The 20140-nt window shown below is 49.5% G+C and overlaps 9 protein-coding genes across 9 annotated transcripts; 2 read left to right on the forward strand and 7 right to left on the reverse strand.

Annotated features, from left to right (window-relative positions):
• Window positions 1–2121: 2121 nt before the first annotated feature.
• On the forward strand, window positions 2122–2910 carry MGYG_00997 (hypothetical protein; the record flags this gene model as incomplete). Its single annotated transcript, XM_003176865.1, has 3 exons — window positions 2122–2319; window positions 2583–2701; window positions 2859–2910. 3 exons carry the CDS (start codon window positions 2122–2124, stop codon window positions 2908–2910), a joined length of 369 nt encoding a protein of 122 aa, XP_003176913.1.
• Window positions 2911–3712: 802 nt separating this feature from the next.
• On the reverse strand, window positions 3713–5329 carry MGYG_00998 (hypothetical protein; the record flags this gene model as incomplete). The annotated part of the gene is made up of 1 exon (XM_003176866.1): window positions 3713–5329. The coding sequence occupies one exon, from the start codon at window positions 5327–5329 to the stop codon at window positions 3713–3715; it is 1617 nt and encodes a 538-aa protein (XP_003176914.1).
• A 448-nt stretch (window positions 5330–5777) lies between these two features.
• MGYG_00999 (hypothetical protein) lies at window positions 5778–6482 on the reverse strand (the record flags this gene model as incomplete). The annotated part of the gene is made up of 3 exons (XM_003176867.1): window positions 5778–5982; window positions 6062–6091; window positions 6328–6482. The coding sequence occupies 3 exons, from the start codon at window positions 6480–6482 to the stop codon at window positions 5778–5780; spliced, it is 390 nt and encodes a 129-aa protein (XP_003176915.1).
• A 340-nt stretch (window positions 6483–6822) lies between these two features.
• On the reverse strand, window positions 6823–8203 carry MGYG_01000 (EB1 protein; the record flags this gene model as incomplete). The annotated part of the gene is made up of 6 exons (XM_003176868.1): window positions 6823–6879; window positions 6947–7419; window positions 7486–7563; window positions 7624–7658; window positions 7907–7978; window positions 8190–8203. The coding sequence occupies 6 exons, from the start codon at window positions 8201–8203 to the stop codon at window positions 6823–6825; spliced, it is 729 nt and encodes a 242-aa protein (XP_003176916.1).
• Window positions 8204–8833: 630 nt separating this feature from the next.
• On the reverse strand, window positions 8834–9967 carry MGYG_01001 (oxidoreductase; the record flags this gene model as incomplete). Its single annotated transcript, XM_003176869.1, has 1 exon — window positions 8834–9967. The coding sequence occupies one exon, from the start codon at window positions 9965–9967 to the stop codon at window positions 8834–8836; it is 1134 nt and encodes a 377-aa protein (XP_003176917.1).
• A 628-nt stretch (window positions 9968–10595) lies between these two features.
• On the reverse strand, window positions 10596–12777 carry MGYG_01002 (beta-TrCP; the record flags this gene model as incomplete). The annotated part of the gene is made up of 3 exons (XM_003176870.1): window positions 10596–11577; window positions 11640–11985; window positions 12042–12777. 3 exons carry the CDS (start codon window positions 12775–12777, stop codon window positions 10596–10598), a joined length of 2064 nt encoding a protein of 687 aa, XP_003176918.1.
• Window positions 12778–13313: 536 nt separating this feature from the next.
• Window positions 13314–14648, reverse strand: MGYG_01003 (NADP-dependent alcohol dehydrogenase 6; the record flags this gene model as incomplete). The annotated part of the gene is made up of 5 exons (XM_003176871.1): window positions 13314–14212; window positions 14266–14307; window positions 14366–14425; window positions 14481–14508; window positions 14574–14648. 5 exons carry the CDS (start codon window positions 14646–14648, stop codon window positions 13314–13316), a joined length of 1104 nt encoding a protein of 367 aa, XP_003176919.1.
• A 475-nt stretch (window positions 14649–15123) lies between these two features.
• MGYG_01004 (dihydrodipicolinate synthase 2) lies at window positions 15124–16068 on the reverse strand (the record flags this gene model as incomplete). Its single annotated transcript, XM_003176872.1, has 1 exon — window positions 15124–16068. The coding sequence occupies one exon, from the start codon at window positions 16066–16068 to the stop codon at window positions 15124–15126; it is 945 nt and encodes a 314-aa protein (XP_003176920.1).
• Window positions 16069–16546: 478 nt separating this feature from the next.
• On the forward strand, window positions 16547–18243 carry MGYG_01005 (D-galacturonic acid reductase; the record flags this gene model as incomplete). Its single annotated transcript, XM_003176873.1, has 5 exons — window positions 16547–16570; window positions 16626–16788; window positions 16875–17573; window positions 17700–17787; window positions 17979–18243. The coding sequence occupies 5 exons, from the start codon at window positions 16547–16549 to the stop codon at window positions 18241–18243; spliced, it is 1239 nt and encodes a 412-aa protein (XP_003176921.1).
• Window positions 18244–20140: the final 1897 nt, after the last annotated feature.

Below are 20140 nucleotides of genomic sequence, written 5' to 3' on the forward strand. Positions count from 1 at the left end.
CCCTGTAAGGTTTTCTTTGGATGTGATGCTGCGCCGCTCGACTATACTTAGTTATTTCAAAGACTGTGCTTTGTAGAAGCGGGTGAAAAACAAAAAACAAGTAACCAGAAAGTATGGCTCATCATTGAGCATCCATTGAGCGAAGTCCAATAAGCACGCTTCGTTCGAACCTCGGCCTGCTCATCAATGCATCCTTTATATGTAGGTGTTATTCATATAATCGTCGCCTACCACTAGGCGGGTCTTGTCCTGTGCGCTTTCCGGTTCTCCCTTACGCCGTAAGTAGTTATCGTGAATATCGATGTGAGATATATACTTATTTCGAAGAGTGGCGATGCAGCTATGTGGGGAGATTCTGTCTGGCCTCCTTCCGCACTTGACTGCGGGACGGTACTCCGTGTTCAGCGGTCACACGGCTTATGCGCGAGAACGGCGGGAGCAGGAACGCGATCGAAGACAACGCCGGACGGCTGCCTGCAGCAGCACCAGTAGTCTGATGGTGTCTTAGGATGTAAAACTAGCGAGAGAGAGAAGCGAGATCTTCGTGGCTGTTGTGCTGGTGGTGGTTGCGTCCTTTTTTTTCCCTCTGTCTTGTCCCAGGTCTCAACTCCGCCCAGCCATGATGTCCTCCTGTTGGATACGAAAAGAGACGACGGCGTTTGTATCAGTCAAAAGGCGGCCCGACCCGTCCTCTGGGAGATGATATGGGCTAACCGTCGTTTTAGCGAAGCCGTAGGCAGGGCGCAGGGGAAGAAAAGGGCCCTTCTTGGGGGTGTCCTAAAAGCAGGGGGCGAAACAGGTACAAGGCAGAGAAAAGCTGAGCGTGAAACGGAGAGAACAGAGAACAAAAAAAAGAAAGAAAAAAGAGCGACTTTTGAAGCAGAAGTGGTGGGAGAGAAGGCAGCAGAAGCAGCAGAGACTTTCCGTCCGGTCCTCAGTCTGATGGTGGTGATGCCGTCTGCTGGCGCAGGTTGATTGTCGTTTGACGTTGAGGTTTACCACCGAAGGACGAGGAGGACGAAAAGAGAGAACATCATCCACTTTTTCGTCTTGTTACTAGCAAAGGGGCGCACCCCCCGGTCACAGCATCGACATCTGCCTCTACCCGGCACATCCACATCTACGGAGTATATACGGAGCATGGCTTTCTTCCTGCAGCGATGCTGAAGCTGACAGCTCTCTGCTCGTTCTATTTTTACCTGCTGTTTCGGCTGTGGTTGTATATCGCTGGCGATATAGGTGTACTTATACGCCTCCTTCTACGGATCCCCCTTTACATTAGTTACGGGTCACGATGATCGCCCCCCCCTGGTAGCTGCCCGTAGCACAGTGTTCGGAGGATAAGACGAAAGGCCAGAAGAAGCCTTGTCTCTTGTTGCACGGCGTGCGGCTTGTCCTGGGTAACGCCTTGAGCTTTGCTGGCCTTCTTTTTGCCTGTCTTCACCAAGCTGACCGGTCTCGTAGAACTCGTTGCTCCATGGGATTGAGATTATTTATATGGGCAAAAATCCCTGAGTTGTTGGTTGTTCAGGACTGGTTCCTGGCTATGGGCATGGGTTATCCTGCTCGTTCAATGCAAAAGGGGCTCTGTCGGTAGAGTCTGCCATCGACCACCGGACCAAGGGGTATGCATAGGATCTCTGCCCTGCAGGGAATCTCATCGAGCTACGGAGTAAGGCCTTTTATCTTTCCACTCGTTCCCTCCGGTTCAAAGGCTCGAGGGGATTCAACAAGGTTAACATCCCGCCGTTACAACAAGAGGCTGACTATGTTATGGAGCCGCTAAAACTACCTGCCTGACCTGCCTGCCTGACCTGACCTGCTCTGGTCAAGATAACCACACACGCAAGGCCCCTCAAAACGGGATGAGCTCTGTATCCTTACTCTATTACGCATACGTGCCGACTCCAGATTTTATACATACTTTGCCATCGATTAGAATTCGGAAATATATAAGCTCCCTGCTAGGGTTCAACGACGGCATGGGTGACAACGACTGCAGCCCAAGAACGGAGCCAGAAAGCGGATAAGAAGCATGATAAAAACTCTTCAACTATAGCCGTGTACCCATTGTCCAGCCAGCCAGGTCTAGAGAGTTAAGCTGGAATGTTTAATTAAATAATGCGATACCGGCTACTGGTCAATATACTTCGCCTGAGCACCAAACATAGCTACGCTCGGCAGGTACTGGAATGTACTTCTCCCAGCGGCAAAACCAGGCTGATCAAGAAACTTATCCAGAATATTTCCCACCAGAACAGGATTTTATCCAGACAACTAGAAGATCGATCCAGCCAGTCATTTGCATGCGTACAAAGTGTAAGTCACATATCCGCCTGTCGGGCTCTGCCACTTCAGACCCTTTGCTTCTTCGCAGTAGCCGAATGACATCACCTCCTTGTTTACCCGTACCCTCCATCGCCTCTGCTTGCCCGCTAGAAAATTATCCTTTGTATCTCTCTACTATATATTCTCTCCCCTTCTGCTTGTTCTTCTTACTCTTCTTCCCCTCCATTTCTTCGTCAAGGCTACAAGTATCAAAAGTCAATTGGATATTCACGATATAAACACTACAATCTCAGGCATTCTTACCTCTACCAATATCACAATGGGTTGCGGATGCGGATCTGAAAACTGTGGCTGCAGCGGCCCAAAGGACTGTACTTGCTCCAGTGGAAGCTGTAACTGCACTGCCTGCGGCGTAAGGAGCACTGTCCTATATCCAATAAAACCTCATGGCTAATGTGTGTATAAAAATATAGAAATAAGAAGTCCAGGGAGCACCGTGGCATACGGGCTTTTCGAGTGACCCAATATTTTTTATCAATCATCACATTCGTTGTACTTAATATGACTAGCTTTCTGGGCCCTTATCTTGATTCTCCTGTCTACCTACGAGTGAGCCCTTGAGCATTTGGGTCTTCAGGCTTGATCAGTGATTGATATCGTGCCGAGTAGCTGGATGAATAGCTAGGGATAGCCAGTAAGGCACATAAATAATAAACAACTCTCCTTCAAAGCCTCTTCTCTCTTGTAGTTGGCAATGGCCTGGTATTAAATCAAAGATAAAAGGAGGAAAACAGTTCTCGTAAGTAAAGCTAGAGTTATACAATCACATAGAGAAGTCTCTGAATGTAACAAAATATACCTTTTCTAGTCACTACTGATTAAAACGGCCATATCAGTTCTGTTATCTCTTTGCTAGTAACAGGCAGTAGCACAGTATAGTTACAGATACTATAAAGCCTGGGTCTTAAAATAGACTAAAACGAACAAGTCTTGCTATCTTCATGCAGATATATTTCATTTCAGCCCCTAAGGCTTTTCTAGTATGAAAGAAAATATAAAAGAAGCCACGGAAACTAACTATAAACCAAGTCAGCCTGTTTATCAGAATATAAGAAAGTAGTTTTTTAAGTAGTTTGATCCTATTAGATAACTAAGAGGTACCATTAATCCTGTTTAATTCTGTACTAAGCTTTTCAAACGATGAAAGAAGTCCTTTTAACAAAACACTAGAAACACCATGAAGTATTAAAATAGGAGTAGTAAGGGTATGTCTTAAGGGGTACAAAGGGTAATAAGCCAGGCGATGCAAGCAAGAAACGCATGCTGTGACGAGAGGTAGAGTAAATAATTAAGAACGTAATCATAAATTATGGTGCGCGGTAAAGGCGGCAGGCAAAGGAAATCTTTATGGTGCGGCGCCGCTTTAGATGCCTTCTGTGAACTTACTGGCGCGGCTGCCATCTGCTGTGGCCAAGCTTCGTCCGATTTCGTCTCTGGCTAGTGTCAAGACGGCTGGTAAGGGTTCTGATGGCGCAACTATGCCACTCTGGGGAGTAGGAGATATTCCCTCACATATAGCAGACTCCACAGGCGTAGCTATGGGTGAAGGGCGGTATGCAACTCGCTCGGAGTATGTGCTCTCATCAGAAATAGGTCGGTCAGCAGATCGAGATATTGATGGTCCCAACCCCAGCTCTTTATGCAAACCGCCTCCCCTAGAGGCTTCTCCGCGTGTGGTGGCGGTTGGGCCAGCCGGTGGAGGTGGAACTATAAGGCTCTTTTCGTCGGTTCCGAATTTGTCGTCGTAGCCGTCACCGCCAGTTTCAAGGACGGAGGCAAGTTTCCTTCCCCCTATCTTTTGAAATCCCCGCTCACCGGGCTCTACTGCCATTGAAGCAGTTGATGTTCTAAATCTATCAAAAACACGTGTCGCTCCACCAAGAACAGCCCCGGAAAGCTGGCTGGTGCCGCTTGTGGAGAATGTGTTTCGGTCCGCTGAAGCACCGGAGCTCCTTAGCCCGCCAGTGAGAGTGCTTTCCCGGACAGCTTTTCGTTTCCGTACACGGCGCAGCAGAAGTAACAGTATTATAATCAGGGCAATTCCAGCTACACCCCCCACAACACCACCAATGATCTTGGGGACATCAGAGCCGGACGCAGCGTTCGAAGAACCGCCATTGGGTTGAGATGATGCAGGTGGTTGCGGTTGTCCGCTAGTTACCCCTCCTCCAGGAGGATATCCTGAAGTGGAACTCGTTGACGATATTGATGGAGCGGATGAGGTGGAGGATAACGAAAGCGTGTGGCTACTTGAAAGAGTTTTGGAAATGGTAGTCGTTGATGAGGGTATAGGGTGGGTAGAGGTTACGGAACCCGATTTGCTAGTTGATATTGAAGAATCAACCGTTGATGGTTTTGAGGACTCCGTGGGCGGGCTGGACTGGGTATTGGAGGGTACCGAAGAACCTTTCGAGGATGGTGTTGGAAGGACGGATGTGGAAATTTGAGATGTAGCAGGTATACTTGAAGGGGTAGAGATGTTTGTAGATGGTTTGGAGGGTTGGGGAACATAAGTAGAGGGTGATGAATGTTGGCTGGAGGGAAGTGAAACGTTTGTCGATGGTAGAGAATTGTTAGTAGAGGGAAGCGAGACATCTGTTGATGGTTTTGATGGCTGACTAGGCGGTGGCTGTGAAGCACTGAGGTGTGCTGGCGCCTTTGTCTGTGGATTAGGAAAGGAAGACACGATTATCGGAGACATGGATCCGGAGGGAATCGTAACTACGCCGAAACGTGAGTGTGAAACGGTTGCCGGGAGAGAAGCCACCGTAAACTCGGCTGCTGTCGAACCATCTTGTAGGACAGCCTCAATGACTGTCAAAACAACGGTGGTGGTTGGTGGTGCCGCGCGCTTAGGGCCCGTGTCATTGTTCTGGTTGTCACTCGGCAATTGTTCGACTTCCTCTCTTCGTATTATGTCCTTCATCCGATATTCAGGCGCTTTCCAGTGTTTCCGCCTATCGATATGATGCCCGCCCATCTTGAGCTAGAGTTAAGTGGTATCCCAGATACCGCTTTAAAGAAGGAAAAAGGCGCCAAACAAAGCTGTAGAAAAGGTTCTACACAATGGATCCAAGGAGAAAGCCACAAAATGGAAAAAGGCCTTGTGCAGAGCTTTGCTGCATTCACTTTTGAAATATGAACTAGAGGGACCGAGTGAGGGTGTTGATATCGAAAACTAAATCAGATCAAAAGGAGGATTGCACATAGTATCCTGTTGGAATCTGACAGATAAGCCCGGCTTAAAATGGAATCGATGTCCTAAATCGTTTCCCGGGTAGGTTGAAGAACGGTAGTCGTTTTAAGGGAGCGAACGGAAATGTTTAAAGAGCGGCGGCTGCTGTAGCGTGGAGAAAGAGAAATTAAATGCTTCTAGCAATGTATGAAACGGAGGCTCGAGCTTGCGGATGTAAATAAAAGTTTTCTTTTCAGGTAATGAGAGGATCGTCAATAGAGCGGACGTCAATCGCTGTGAGGGTAAAGAACGACTGTTGATATTCGGCGTAAAGGCGAGGGAAAGAAAAAAGATGGTATCGATGTGAATCGCCTTTTGCTAGTCCATCGCAGGAGGAGAGAAAGGTCGAAAGGAATGGCTGCTGGTCATCAGACCAACTGGCACGGCTGAATGAATAGCTATTATTTGAAGAAAGTTTCGCGTTAAAAAAGTTTGGCTTTGGAATTGGTTAGTCGAGTCGAGCTGTTCTTGATTTACCTGGCCAAAATCGAGAGGAGGTGGAGGGACCTGGAGGACAAAGGGGAAATCCCGGTCAGCCAGCTGCGTGTAATAATACTGATAAACGACTTAGAAGACTGAAGAGCTCAAGAAGACAGGGCCACGAGTGGTTTTGTGGCGGTTTCCCGCTCGCATAGGTTGAGCTGTCCAGCCAACCCGCGTGCAGAACGGGAGACGAGACAATGAACGGTCCAACAACCCAGCCGCGAGCCACGTCGGGTCTTCTGTTTGCTTCGCTTGCTCACCTTCTCAGCGTCCGTGATGGATGTGTCTCTTCTTCAGCGGCTGCACCGACGCCATCAGGAGTCTTCCACGTCGTCCGTCGTCGTCTGCGCCGTCGCTGTGCTGAAGTGTCGAGTCGAGGTTGCAGCGTCGCCGGACGAAGCGAGGTTGATGCCATGTCGTGCGCGCTTCCTAATCAGGCAGAGCGGCCGCCAAGCCTGTGCCAAGGCAAGAAATCAAACAGTGGGAGTCACATGATTGGCCATCGCGGGCCGTCGTACCTGACGCTAGTCCGTTAAAGGAAGCCAAGATCACGCTTATGTAATAGTTGTTTGATTATGTAATATCTACGCTGACGGGACGAGGATAAACGAGAACAGAACAGTCGGGAGTGAGTGTATTAGATCAACAGGGGGTTTTGTCTGCGATTGCGCTATGGACAGTCTGCAAGCAGCTTTCGTTTAGAGTAGACAGTCTGGTGTGTAAGTGTGGAATGTACCGAGTGTGGGATATGCAATTTAGAATGTCTCCAATTCCTCGCCTCCAGCCTCGCCATCTGGAATCTCAAATCCCTCCTAGCTCGATCGTTAGTATGGAGATTAACGAGGATCAACGGTTTTAAGACATGGATAGGGGTAATACCTCTGTAGAGTACAGGATGGCCTGGATGTGCTTAACCAACGAGTCGTCTTCCTTTTCCAATTCTGGATCAGCCTCAACGGCCTGCTGCAGCAAAAGTTCAATGTCTCTCAGTTTGGCAAAGTAGAAATCGCGCTCCTTCTCGAGACCGGCGATGGCCTCCTTCTGTGCATTTAGTTCTTGAGTTAGGGCCAGGTTGTTCGCACCACCAACTCGCGCTCTGCCAGCGGCGCTCGTGGGTGTCGTGCCCCGTCTAGTGCCTGTGGCAGAAGAGGTTCCTGAACGAGCTCCCCCGGCAGCAGGTGGTGGCGCTCCAGATCCCTTTCGTCGTGCAACAGCGTCGTATTCACCGCCGGGGTAATACTGATCCCAATGTCTTTTTATCCACTGCAGAAACTCCAAGTTGTCCTGCATGCGACACTTGATCAAAGCCTGGACAGGGACCGGACGGTCGATCTGATGGCGCAAAAAGGCACCTATACAGAAAGCAGATCGTCAGTTCAGGAACAGATGTTGTTGCGGATGGTACCAAGGGGGCGTACTCTGTAGGACCTTAAAGTTGTTTACATAGGCGTATTCGGTGTTGACGTTGAACTTTACTCGTGCCATAGGAATGTCCACTACAATGACCACGGTTAGTTGGATGGCCTTATTCACTCCTGTTTGAAGGCCGCACTTACTATAAATCGAGTCAAGAATTTGACAGAACGCAGCACTATTATCCCCAACGTCAGCACATCATCTCCCCGTCTCGGAACTAACATCATCATCGAGCGACCAGCAAACGACCAAATTCGCTCGCCCATGTCTTTATTTAGAGATGTCGACCACCAGTCCCGCTGGACTTCGCGAGAGGACAAAACATAGCAGATATGTGTACACCTCTCTTTGGTGGATGAATAAACTGATCATATGCAGAGGAGGAATGGGCGTAGGCCAAAAAGCGGGATATATCAATCATACCCGGTTCCGCATTGTTCGACTTTCGTCACGTTCAGTTGCAGCAGGTTGTTAACCCACTGCAGCAACTCCTGTCTAATCGGTTTAAACCGCGAATAGTCAGCATATCCGTCGTCACAGACATATCCTCAGCGACTTTTCCCCCCGCTCAGCAGCATCAGTATCTTGACGTCAACAACCAACGACACTGTTTATCGCAGGGAAACGCGTCCTGGCCAAGGCGGGGCAACGGCGGCCAAATAATGTCCCAGTCGATCTCGCAGGGCAAAGTCCACCGGTCTCGTACCTTGATTCACTCATCGCCGCGATACCAGTCGTTCGAGTCGTTAGCGAAGGAAAAGGAGAATGTTTCCTTGGTACTCCTTTGGCTTTTAACGTTGACGTTACCCTTGACATTGATGTTTTCTCCAAGTGGGAGTTAGCCGCGTGGGAACGGGAGTAATTTGGTTATTTACTTATCGGGACAGGATATACCTGGCTGGATGTGTCTCAATAACAGGACACTGCTGTAATAAGTCAGCTTGGGTGTGTGTTGGAGGTTTTGGTTGTCTGGAGGCGAGTTTGTTCTGTGATTTGATAAGTGACGAAAAAAGGAGATTTCGGCCTGCCGGGTTTAATTTTGTTAAAAGAAAATATTGTTACTAAAGCCTCCAGGCTAAGGACTAATCAAATAATTTACAGGTTTAATTTATTTATCCATAGAACACTGTCGAACCTACCACCACCTTTCTGTGCTTTCTCCTGGCCTTGCGAGTGTGGTCTGCTTAATATAATCAACCACATGGTTCCAAGGCTTCAGCAGCTGGGACCTTGGTCCTTACAACTCCCACCTCATACCGCATAGCTGCTAGGTTAAAATATTATATATATCAAATGGCTATACAAAGAGTGTTGATCATTAATTAAGAAATACATCGTCAAAAGGCTGGATCATTCTTCTTCTGGCTCCCAGATTTTAACCACCACTTTCCCACGCGCATGGCCACTGCCCATCACTTCATAAGCACCCGGCGCCTCACCCATATCCCATATCTCACCGAAATGTGTGTTGAACTCACCTGCTTGGGCCAACTCCTTGCATCTCTCGATGGCCTCCGTACTGGTGAATGCAGATATCTGCTTATACGGTCTAGGCACTCCCCCTAGCCAGGTTGGCAATGTTGAGTTCATGATCATCTTCCAGAGAAACCCAGGAACTTCCGTGATGGAGACACCCATCTTGGGACCGACTGTGACATAAGGATGATCTTTGCCTGGCTTGAGGTATTTAGCAGAGCATATCCAGAGATCCTGACTTCCGTAGGCGTCGAATATAATGTCAAACTTCTCTTCGTCGCTACCGTGCTTTGCAGCGAGATATTGGACTAATGTTTGGCCCTCGGCGTTGGGGAAAGAGGTGTGGTCGATGGTGTCGGTACAACCAAGCTGAAGGGCAAGTGCATGGTTATGACCGGAGCAGATTCCTGTGATTCGCGCCGTAGGGTTGCGGTGACGGAGTAGCTGAGTTGCAAAATGCCCGACACCGCCGCAGGGGGAGTTGATGAGAATTTTGGCGTCCTTGGACACCTCTGCTGCTTCAACCAGGACTAAAGCCGTGTGTGCGGAAACTCCTAAGCCTGAGGCTTCTGCGAATGATACATTGGTAGGCTTTCTGGCAATAGCGGCCGCTTCGATGGCGATATATTCGCCCAAGGCACCCTGGCCAGTACCAAGATGCGGCTTCACAGGTAAAGAGCCGAAAACCGGTGTCCCTGGTTTAAAGTCTCGAGGTCCATTGGAAACAGGAACATTTTTCCCACAGCTGACAATGACGCCGGAGAAGTCTGTTTCGGGTACGGCGGGCATTCGACGCAGCCATGAGGGGACAAAATGCATCAGGATGATGATCCCAGGGTGGAATGCAACATGGGAGACTCGTACTAGGACGGATGTATCGGTTGGAAGTGTGGGTATAGAAATGTCTTCCTTTAATGACAGGACTTTGGAAGGCGAACCAGTCCGGTGATGTACCCAAGCACGCATAGTTCTAGGGATAGAGATTGATGCTGTTATTTTCGAAGCCATGGATAAAGATACTATGTGATTCTTGAGTTATAACGAGACAATTGTCTGCTGCTGAATATATCCGCAGAGGACTGCATCTGAATTCGGTGGTCTCTATGCAAATAAATAGCTGATCTCTCCAGAGCTCGTTGCCATCGTAGCTGCTGTATTTAATTGTGTTGCCTGCCCACTTGGCAGAGGTCATCGTACTTGTGCCTTTACCTTCTAAGATAATGAAAGAGTGTCCTCGATCCATGGTAGAGCCAGTCGAAGCCAATAACAGCTCGTCGTAGCCGAAGAATCGAGACACATGGTCGAGTTGCTAATAATACGACAGCGTGAGGTTACTCTCATGCCAGCGCAGACATCCCTGTTGTATGACGTCGGTCGGTTATCCATCCGTATACTTTGGCCCAGTCTTTGGCGCTGATAGGTAATGATGACCAATTGATTAGAGTAGTAAGATCTAAAATCAGAAGTTAATCCAATGAAATACGGAAACATAACCGTCTATCATAAGGAAATCTATACGTATAGAATCCAAATATAGCAAGAAGGGGGCAATATAACGAGATGATCCAAAAACACCAACGCCGGGAGCTATGTTCTATCCGAAATCAAAAAGGAAAAAGAAGAAGGCCTCCTTTTTTTATCCCTCCAGCGATTCTATACCATCTAAACCATAACCAAAGTCCATGATCACAGCCCTAGCGTCTTGACTAGTTGCGACTATTCTTCTATAATCTGATTTGGCACTCAGCATCCAGCTTGTGGTCCAGCCAGGGAGATCGATGCTGAGTTTTCCGGCCTTTGCGTCGAATACTTTAATGCTCATGTCATAACTACCGCTGACGACGCGGCCGTTGGCGTTATCCATGTGCAGAGACCTGACGAGGCCGGAATGGCCTTCTAACTCTTTCACGAGTTCCCCTGTGTTTGCGTCAAATTGATATATAACCTGATCATTCCCGCCAGCTAGAATGGTACGTGCATCCTCAGAGAATTCGACACAGGCTAGGCCACGGTCTTTGCTGGCAAATTCTTTGATGCAGAGACCGGATGAGATGTTCCACAGCTTCGCAACGCCGTCACCGCTGGCAGAGACGACCAAGTCGCCACGGAGCTGGACTGCGTTTACTGGACCGCGGTGGCCAAGGAGGCGTTTGAGCAGCTGGCCGGTTTCGCGGTCCCAGACGCAGATAGTGGTGTCTTTGGAGCAGGACACAATATGCTTATCATCGAAGCAGACGTCAAGGACGCCGGCTTGGTGCCATTTCAAACGGCGAATGGGGCGGTAGTTGTCTTGCATATCCCAGACGATACAGGTGGCATCTGATGAACCAGTGACCATGATCTTATCGTCGAACTGCAGACAAAGGATTGAAGCGTTATGGTACTCTCCGGACTCGTGGTGGGAGATGAGGTCAGCGGTGGATGCCACAGGTGGGCATATGCTGATAAAGGGAGAGCTGCCAGTTGAGTCTGCAGGCGGAGTAATGGGCCATGGTGTGACGGGCACGCTGCTGTCAGATGTGGCCTGGTGTGCGCCGATGACTTTCAAACACGGCCAGGGATAACGTGCGTCCCACACGCGGATGGTACGATCCCGGGACCCAGTGATAATTTTATTCCTGACCGGGTTGTCAGTTAAACATTGAACGAAACACAAGGAATATGCAAGAGGAGGACATACTCGTCAAATTGAACACAGTACACGCTGTCCTGATGACCATGCAGGTAGATGGCAGCAGCCTTTCCAGATTTCCAGCGGTTCTCCAAGGTGTGTCGAACCTTGTACACCTTTTTCCAGTCCTGGGCGGGCTTCTTCTTTCCCAGGCCCATCGCTCTCTTCGGGATACCGGGTGTATTGGCAACATTACGGCTGTCTCTGTATTCACGGTAGAAAACCTCTCTCCAAACATTACTGGAGGAAGCATGGACGTTCCATGAACTTGAGACTAGTTCCGCATTCTTAAGCGAATCTGCGTCGAGGAAGGATAGGATATGCGCCATGAGTTCTGCAGGCAAGGAAACAGGGTCTATCAAAAAGATATGTTAGCCATGCAAACTAAAAAAGAAAAGAAAAAAGACTAACCCTTGCGAACGCAATCTAGTTTCTTTGCATTATCATCGGTGTCCTGAATGTTTATGCTTATTCCACTCTCTGAGTCCAAGGCAAGCTTGACACCAAGGTGACCGGCAAGCTCAAAGATCTCCATGCCTTCATCCTCCCCCTTCAGCGGCGGTGCAAGCATGCCCTTGCGCCCCGCGGCATCGTCCACCAGCTGGCCATTCTGCTGTGTGTGAGTGAAATCCTTGCAGTTCGAGGGCATAGGTGGACTTGACGCCAGAGGGTAGAGTTTATTCAGGTTGCAGATTCCACCAAGAGACCGGCGACGTGGCAGTCTGTGGCTGCGAAACCAGCCTGCCTTGGACTCTTCATGGCTCTGGTGTTCCGACAGCTGTTCGCCTGGTGCCTGTGCAGCTCGTTTTCCCTTGTTTCGAATGCTAATGGACAGAGACCGAGTGATTGTCTTGAGCTCGCTGGCCCCGTGTAGGATACTGGAGAAGCTCTTGCTATGGCGATGCTTTGATCTCGGAACAGTAGCGGAGAGAGCCTCGTCCGTCTCGACGATGGCGCTTTGGTGACTTTCTCCAGGAAAGGGGAAAAGAGCCTCCTTATGCACCCCGTCATGGGCTCGTCCAAGTCCATCCTGCGTCTGGTGGTGATGTTGCTGATGCTCGCCGCCAGCTGAAGTAAGTGGCCGCACCCTGGAGCGAAGAGTTGACCGCCGCCGGCCAGGGTTGGCATTGGACGTGCAGCAAGACATTGTCTCTGAAACGACGACTGAGTCTTAAAACTAGTTATATAGGTATGCGAGGGGGATCGAAGGTAGGTCGTAACAAGAATATATTTCCCTCTTGGGTTGATGCGTGGGACAGTCGGGCTTGTATCAGGTCGAACCCCTAAGGGCAGCAAGTTCCAGACGCCAACACAAGGGTAAGGACTCAGACGAAACGAAAGGCAAAGAGAGAAAAAAAATTATCTCAAGGAAGAATATAGGAAATAACAGAAATAATATAAATATACGACGAAGAGAAAAAGAAGAATAAAAGAGAGAGAGAGAGAGAGAGAGGACGGCAAAAGGACGAAGTCAATGATGAAATAGAAAGGAAAAAAGGAGTCGCTTGCCTCATAATTTTCTCCAGCTTTGCTTATTTAAGCATTCAAAATTTTCATGCCAAGACCCGGGGAAAGGCGGCTCAGGGGTTTTTGGCTCGTTTTTTAAGCATAACTCGGTTATAGTTTTAGTCACTGATAGATTAGTTACATAGGGATGGATGAAGGTGAGGATGGAGAGACAGGCTATAGAGACGGACGTGGAGGCTTGGAGAAGGCCGTGTCGTAGCCGGTCAGAGTGAAGCGGTAGCGGATGTCGCCTTTCTTCATCCTCGTCACGGCGTCTCGCAGGCCGTCTTCGCCTATCTGGATCTCCTCGACCCAGCTCTGCAGACCCTTGTCAGCCGCCAGCTGCAGCATCTCCAACATCTCCCTGCGGCTCCCCAGATGGCTAGCGCCCATCAGCACCCCGTTGGCAATAAAGCTCTGCGCCTTGATGGACGGGCCGTCTTCCTCGGGCAGCCCAACGCTCACCCATTTGGCGTGCACATCCAGCAGAGACAGGTACTTGTCCAGCGCAAAACCCTTGGAAGAGTTGGCGCAGTTGATGATCAGATCAAAGGAGAACTTGTGTGATTTCTCCCAGCCCTCCTCTGCCGTGGCGATGAACCCATCTGCTCCCAGCTTGCGAGCGTCTGCCTCTTTGGCCCGGGTGCGTGAAATGGCCCAGGTCTCCGCCCCCAGTGCCTTTGCGAACATGACGCCAAAGTGGCCAATGCCACCGAGCCCGACGATTCCGACCTTCTTGCCGGGGCCACAGCCGTTGCGGACAAGAGGTGAGTAGGCGGTGATGCCGGCGCAAAGCATGGGAGCAACGGAGGTGGTGGCCAGCTTCTCTGGGATGGGGAATACCCAGTGCTCGTGGACGCGGACGTGAGAGCCGTATCCTCCCTGGCTGACGATGCCGGTGCCAGGCCACTTGGAGCCGTACGTGTCCATGATGACATTCGGGCAGTATGTCTCGTTGTCGTTCTTGCACTGCTTGCAAGTGCCGCAGGAGTAGACTTGCGCCCCAATGCCGACTCGCTGGCCTTCCTTGATCAACGTCACTTTGGGTCCAACGCGGACGGCAGTGCCCACGATCTCTGTATCACATCAGTATCTGTGTTCTGTCGATCTTTTTCAAGTAAAGGCATACCGTGGCCGACGCATAGGGGAAACAGTTTAGGTCCCCATCCGCCTGTTCCTCTTCGTCAGTCACCATTTCTTTCCCTGACAAGGTTGCAGAAAAATCATACCAGTGATAGTATGGATATCACTTCCACAGATCCCACAAGCTTCTACCTTGACATCGACATCTGTGCATTTTGTCAATCTTGCAACCCATCTTATTGTTCGACCGTGTAGCCTCACCATAGTCCTCAAACGGTTTTAGTTTATACTACGCTATTGTCAGCTCTCACCACCACAGTCACAATCACCATGACAGGAAAATTGAATACAGACATGACGCTTGTGAAACTGAGTATGCGTCTCAGCACTGTCGACCTGGAATCCCTCTGCTTCGTCCATTGAAGGCATCTTGACTATCGCTTGCTCTGAATAGTTATCATCGAATGCTCTTGATATGACTATGATCGTGAAAAAATTCTCACACAAAAAGAGGCAAGCAGGACGATGCTGTCATATATGGAGAAGCTCGACGGCGAATTGCCCGAGTAAGCCCACGATTTTCACCTATGCCGGCGGGTCTTGCTTACTTGCGGTGTCGTATCGCTTTACCTATGGGATAAACGGGATAAAGGCTGGGTTGCATTGACAACTCCACCACTTTCTCCACTGTTCCAAGGCATTGAAGTGAATTCACCTCAAGTTCAATGTGCATACAAAAGAGGTCTTCGGTGATTAAATCTATATTCTATATAATCTGCAGCATATTCTGTGGGGTAACTGGGATTAAAGGGGCCTGTTTTATGGCCCTGCACATCTACACGACACCGCTGAGTCTCATTTCAATGGCCATGGCTGGTTTGATCTTGTCTGATACTTCTTTCTCCTAAGCCTCCGTTAAACGAGGCATCGGTGCTCGAGGATACCCGCCATAACCGTAGCAGGCCTGGATCGCACTCTTCGTCCCTGGGATGGTGTATTTGGACATGATCCAGTCCCCGTCACTGAGAATCTTCTGCATTTCCATCGCCTCCGCCAGCTTCCCCTCTTCCCATAAATTGAACACCTCAACACACAGCCGAGGTAACACATTCGCTCCCCCGGCTATTATGCCGGACCCTCCAGAAACAAGTGTTTGAAGAGCAAAGTCCGCATAACCGCCAAAGGCAAAGTATGGAGGAGGGGGCGGCCGCTCAGGGCACCCATCTGCTGCAGGCTTTGTTAAAGGGGAAGCTGGTGTGATAGCATTCATGGCAGCAGCAACACGGCATAGCTTCCCCGTACTGCCACACGTAAACTTGGTTCCAATAATGTTGGGATGCTGTGATAATCGAATGATAAAGTCGGAGTCCATGTCGATTCCGGCAACTACCCCAGGGAAATTATATAGGATGATGGGTAGAGGCGACCCATCGGCCACCTTTGTGAAATATTCGAACAGAGCGTTTTGGTCCCCCATTGCAGCTCGGTAGTAGCTAGGTGAGATCAACAGTATATATTCTGCCCCTGCATCTGCTGCCTCGCGACATATCTCAACCGTGCCTCGAACTCCTTGGTCTGTAGCACCAGATATGACAGGAATATGCCTGAAACCTGCATCGTCCAGTGCCGAGCGGGTGTGTTGTGTGACAAGAGCACGTTCGGCTCTGGAGAGATGGACTGCCTCGCCGTTCGAGCCCATGGTAATCAGGCCGGCAACACCGGCTTTGGCAAGCCGTACTGAATGAGCGCGGATGGTAGGTATATCAAGTTCTTCCGTGGCCGGATCGAAGAATGTCATGGTAGGCACATAGACGCCGGGTTGGAGGGGTCTCCTCGTCGGCTTTTCCATTTTTTATTTGGTTATATGAACAGTGAAATGAAAGTAATCGTAACCTGTCTTTATCGGCGAATTGCTCGCCTGTACCCGTAATGCTCAGGGTTGAAGCCGTATATTACTTGTCAAGGGCAGGATTCGGTGATATCATAGCGACCTCGAGCTGCGTGGACGGTGGCGGGGCCGCGGCTGAACCCCGACACTGGCTACAGCGGTTCCCCTGCTCATCTCACTTCGTCCATAGCTACCACCTCACCGTCGACAGCTGGGAGGTAGCAGAGACAAAAGAGTACAATCTCTCCTAAATACTTGATTTTATTATATTTTACACGGCGAATGGGGCCTACTGTGTAGTTTCACGTGTTGGGACTGAATTGTACTGCCTAGAAACCTCATAACAAAGAAGCCTTCCCAATAGTTATCTGGCATCTTTCCAACATAGACGTACAGTGTCTCTTTACGCAGCGAACCCAATCGTGGTGATTCTGTCAAGATGGCTCCCCCAGATGTGTTGATGGTAGGATGGTGTGTTGTTTCGTTTAGGAAATGGAAACTGACTTGTATATACGCAGGTTGGAACGGGCGAGTATACCACCGGCTTTGTAGGAGGCACCGCGTCTACCTCGGACAAGAAGGTGGGAGTCGTCGGCCTGACGATGTTTGACCTTCGGAGAAGAAATAAGGTCGGCAACCTGAGCATGGCTGGGGTATCAGGCTTGAAGTTTCTGTCTATTAGTGAGTGCTCTCCTAGATGCAGGGCAACTAGTACTCCGTACGGTTTCGACCTGATACTGAGACCTGCTCCAACCGTGGCGTAAAAGGAAAGCATCTTCAGACCAACATATCCGAGGTGTACAATGGGCTATCAGTCTCGTTTGAATCCTACCCGGCAGACGACAAGGTTGACCCAAATGCGTACAAGACGGCCATAGATGCGTTAAAGCCTGGCTCAGCCATCACGATATTTACCCCTGATACAACACATTATGAAATTGCGCTGTACGCTATACGGCGTAAGATCCACGTTCTCATCACTAAGCCCGCTACAAAGACGCTAGATGACCATCTCGAGCTTTTGGCTGAGTCTCGAAAGCATAACGTTTTCGTATTCATCGAGCACCATAAGCGTTTCGACCCAGCATACTCGGATGCACGCAACAAGGCTCGGAAGCTGGGAGATTTTAACTATTTTTACAGCTATATGAGCCAGCCCAAGAGCCAACTAGAGACGTTTAAAGCATGGGCTGGGAAGGACAGTGACATTTCGTATTACCTTAACTCCCACCATGTTGACATCTGTGAGAGTATGGTTCCGGAGTACGCACCAGTTAGGGTAACTGCCTTAGCCTCGAAGGGAGCAGCTATTGAGCTTGGCTGTGTTGAAGAAACGGAAGATACCATAACCCTGATGGTTGAGTGGAGGAAGAAAGAGGAGCCTTCCAAGATTGCGACGGGTGTATATACCGCAAGTTGGACTGCGCCTCAACAGGCTGGAGTTCACTCTAATCAATACTTCCATTGTAAGTGTAGCAGGATTTCCTGGACGCCCTATGCTGACCGCTTTCACTCTGGCCGAGACTGAGCACTGGTCCAAGAGGGGGGGAAAACGGGCTGATGCGAGATCTTGTTTCTGATACTTTATTTAGGGATGGGGTCGAAGGGCGAGATCAGAATCAATCAGGCTAAGAGAGGATACGATGTCACAGTTGATGAAGGGCTCGTGTGGTACAACCCGTAAGTACAACGAAGCAAGCACAAATCGAGCACCCGCTTGAACATGATGATATGTCTCCGGCCTGTTGGGTCGTAACGAGGAGCGGGAAGATGTTTTAAATCTGTCCACGTTTATGCATATCGCTTTTGTTTTTTGTTTTTCTCTTCACTTTTGGAAGCTCGCTAATAGACTCTCCTTTCTTCCTTGGCAGCTTTTATATGAGCTATGCTCCCGACGAGGAAGGGAACTTTGGTGGCCAGCGAGGCTATGGGTATATCAGCTTCGAGAAGTTTATTGATGCCATCACTGCCCTAAACGGCGGACAAGTGACTCTCGACCAACTCGACCGTCGTGGATTGCCAACCCTAAAGAACACAATTGCAACAACGGCAATATTACATGCTGGCAGAATCTCCTTAGATGAGCGGCGTTTTGTTGAAATCCTGAGGGATGGGGACAGCTGGACATTAAAGTAGGCTTGGAAGTGGTATTTGCAGCCACATGGGCAGTGTCACGATGTGGTTGCACAGAACAAAGTCAACAGTAAATCAGGAGGAGCTAGATCCCTGGCCTAGCTTAGATGCGATTTGCATAGCCCCCTTCGTGGAGTTTTCCCTTGCCTGATTTCTTGGTATCTTCTGTACGGGCTGTTCTTGAGGAAGGAAGAAAAAGCCTTGATGGAAACCCAAGACACGGAGCGTGCTTATATAAGTGTGGCTGGTGATCCAATAGTCGCGGCTAACCCCGATGACATAATACAGTTACGCGCCGCATGTGGCTGGTGACGTCGTCTTTCTTCTCTTTTTGGCTCTTTTTTGGTACAAAGAAACATCGCCGCTGCCGACGACGACGACGACGACGACGACGACGGTGACGGCGACATACTAAGGAACTAAATACTTCGCCCTCTATCCAAGCCTCATTGTTGGCATCTGACGAGCTGGTGTCATAAGATGATGTTATCTTCGGCTGCTATCCTCAGGCATTCCAAGATGGCCATGCCATGCTATTTTTGCCTCTAGTATGATCGAGTTTTCAATGCTTTTAAGGTTGCTGATCAAATCAGCGTTGAAGAGAGGTGTAGCCACTCAAGAAGCGAAAACGAAAGGCTCTCATGCATGTTCCCGTACAGGCTTTCGAGAAATCATGGTCATACACATCAGAGTTTTCCTTGCTCCGTATGGAATGTATACACCCATATGCCAAATAAGAGTTCCCCAAGCTCCTCAGCGGAATGTTCAACTTGGCAACAGCGGCGGAGTTATTATCCACCTTCTTCAGTGGAGAATTTCTGTTCCCTTGGCTGGTAGGTAGGCGGATGAGAACTTATTCCATGGGCTTCTTCTCCGCACACAAACTACTCCGTACGTCAAAGGACAAGGGCATGCACAACGTCAAAGGGAAAAATCGCTCAGTGACAAGGGAATCCAAGATTATAGATCTACAAGTTGGATGAGGAGATGTGTTGGGATGGCTGATCCCTGTATCCAAGATGGAGAGTCCAACCGACCAACAGGCCGATTTTAATATATCCCTTCCGAGCCAAGGTACCTTGGCCGGAGTAAAAGTGGTACACAGATTGGCACGAGAAAGCGACTCCCTATCCTCATATCCAAGTACAGAGTATACGCTTTCTAGCCTCCCGCAGGCGCCTTACATGCATCTTGCCCGTGGGCGGACTTTTGGTATCTTCTTGATTCAATAGGAAGTACGAGAACCAGCCCAAAGTATTTATATCTCCACGGCAAAAGGAAATATCCGCATAGAATCGCCAAAAAAGCGAGCTCAAGCGTGTGGCCTGTCACTTTGGCCGGGGGTCAACCCTCGACACAGTCCATTTGGGTGGTTTAGTGGCTGTCGCAGCCTTTCGTTTTTCTGTCCGGCCCCTGACAGACCCTTGGAGGAAGAAGTTAAAGATTTTTTAACTCGTCCAATATCATTGGTCGGCCCACTTATGCAGCATCAGAGTTCAAGATTGGATCCATAGACTTCCCGAAACCTCATACTAACCGCCATGTTGAAACATTCAAAATCTCCCGTTCTTGACCACGACCACATTTTACGACGACGTTGCCAATAATCACCAAAGACATGATGACTGAAATCGCAACTGCGCCCATCAGCCTGTGTTCCATACGGCCGAGGATTTCAAATAATATCTTACCTTAATCAGCAGGGGCTACCTAATCTGGGATGCCTTGTTAGTGGCGGTCGTTTGACGCTGGCTGGGGCGTCCAAGACTTGCACTGCCTCGCTGGAAACTCTTATCCCCGAACGGCAGGAGATGAAGGCCTCCACTGCGTGATAACCAAGGGTTGCTGGCGGCAAGCCAAGTCTCTTAACATCGAGCTACCAAAGCACAGCGCGGCTGGG

Source organism: Nannizzia gypsea, genomic scaffold (assembly GCF_000150975.2).
Source record: "Nannizzia gypsea CBS 118893 supercont1.1 genomic scaffold, whole genome shotgun sequence".
In the NCBI taxonomy this organism is placed as follows: Eukaryota; Fungi; Ascomycota; class Eurotiomycetes; order Onygenales; family Arthrodermataceae; genus Nannizzia; species Nannizzia gypsea.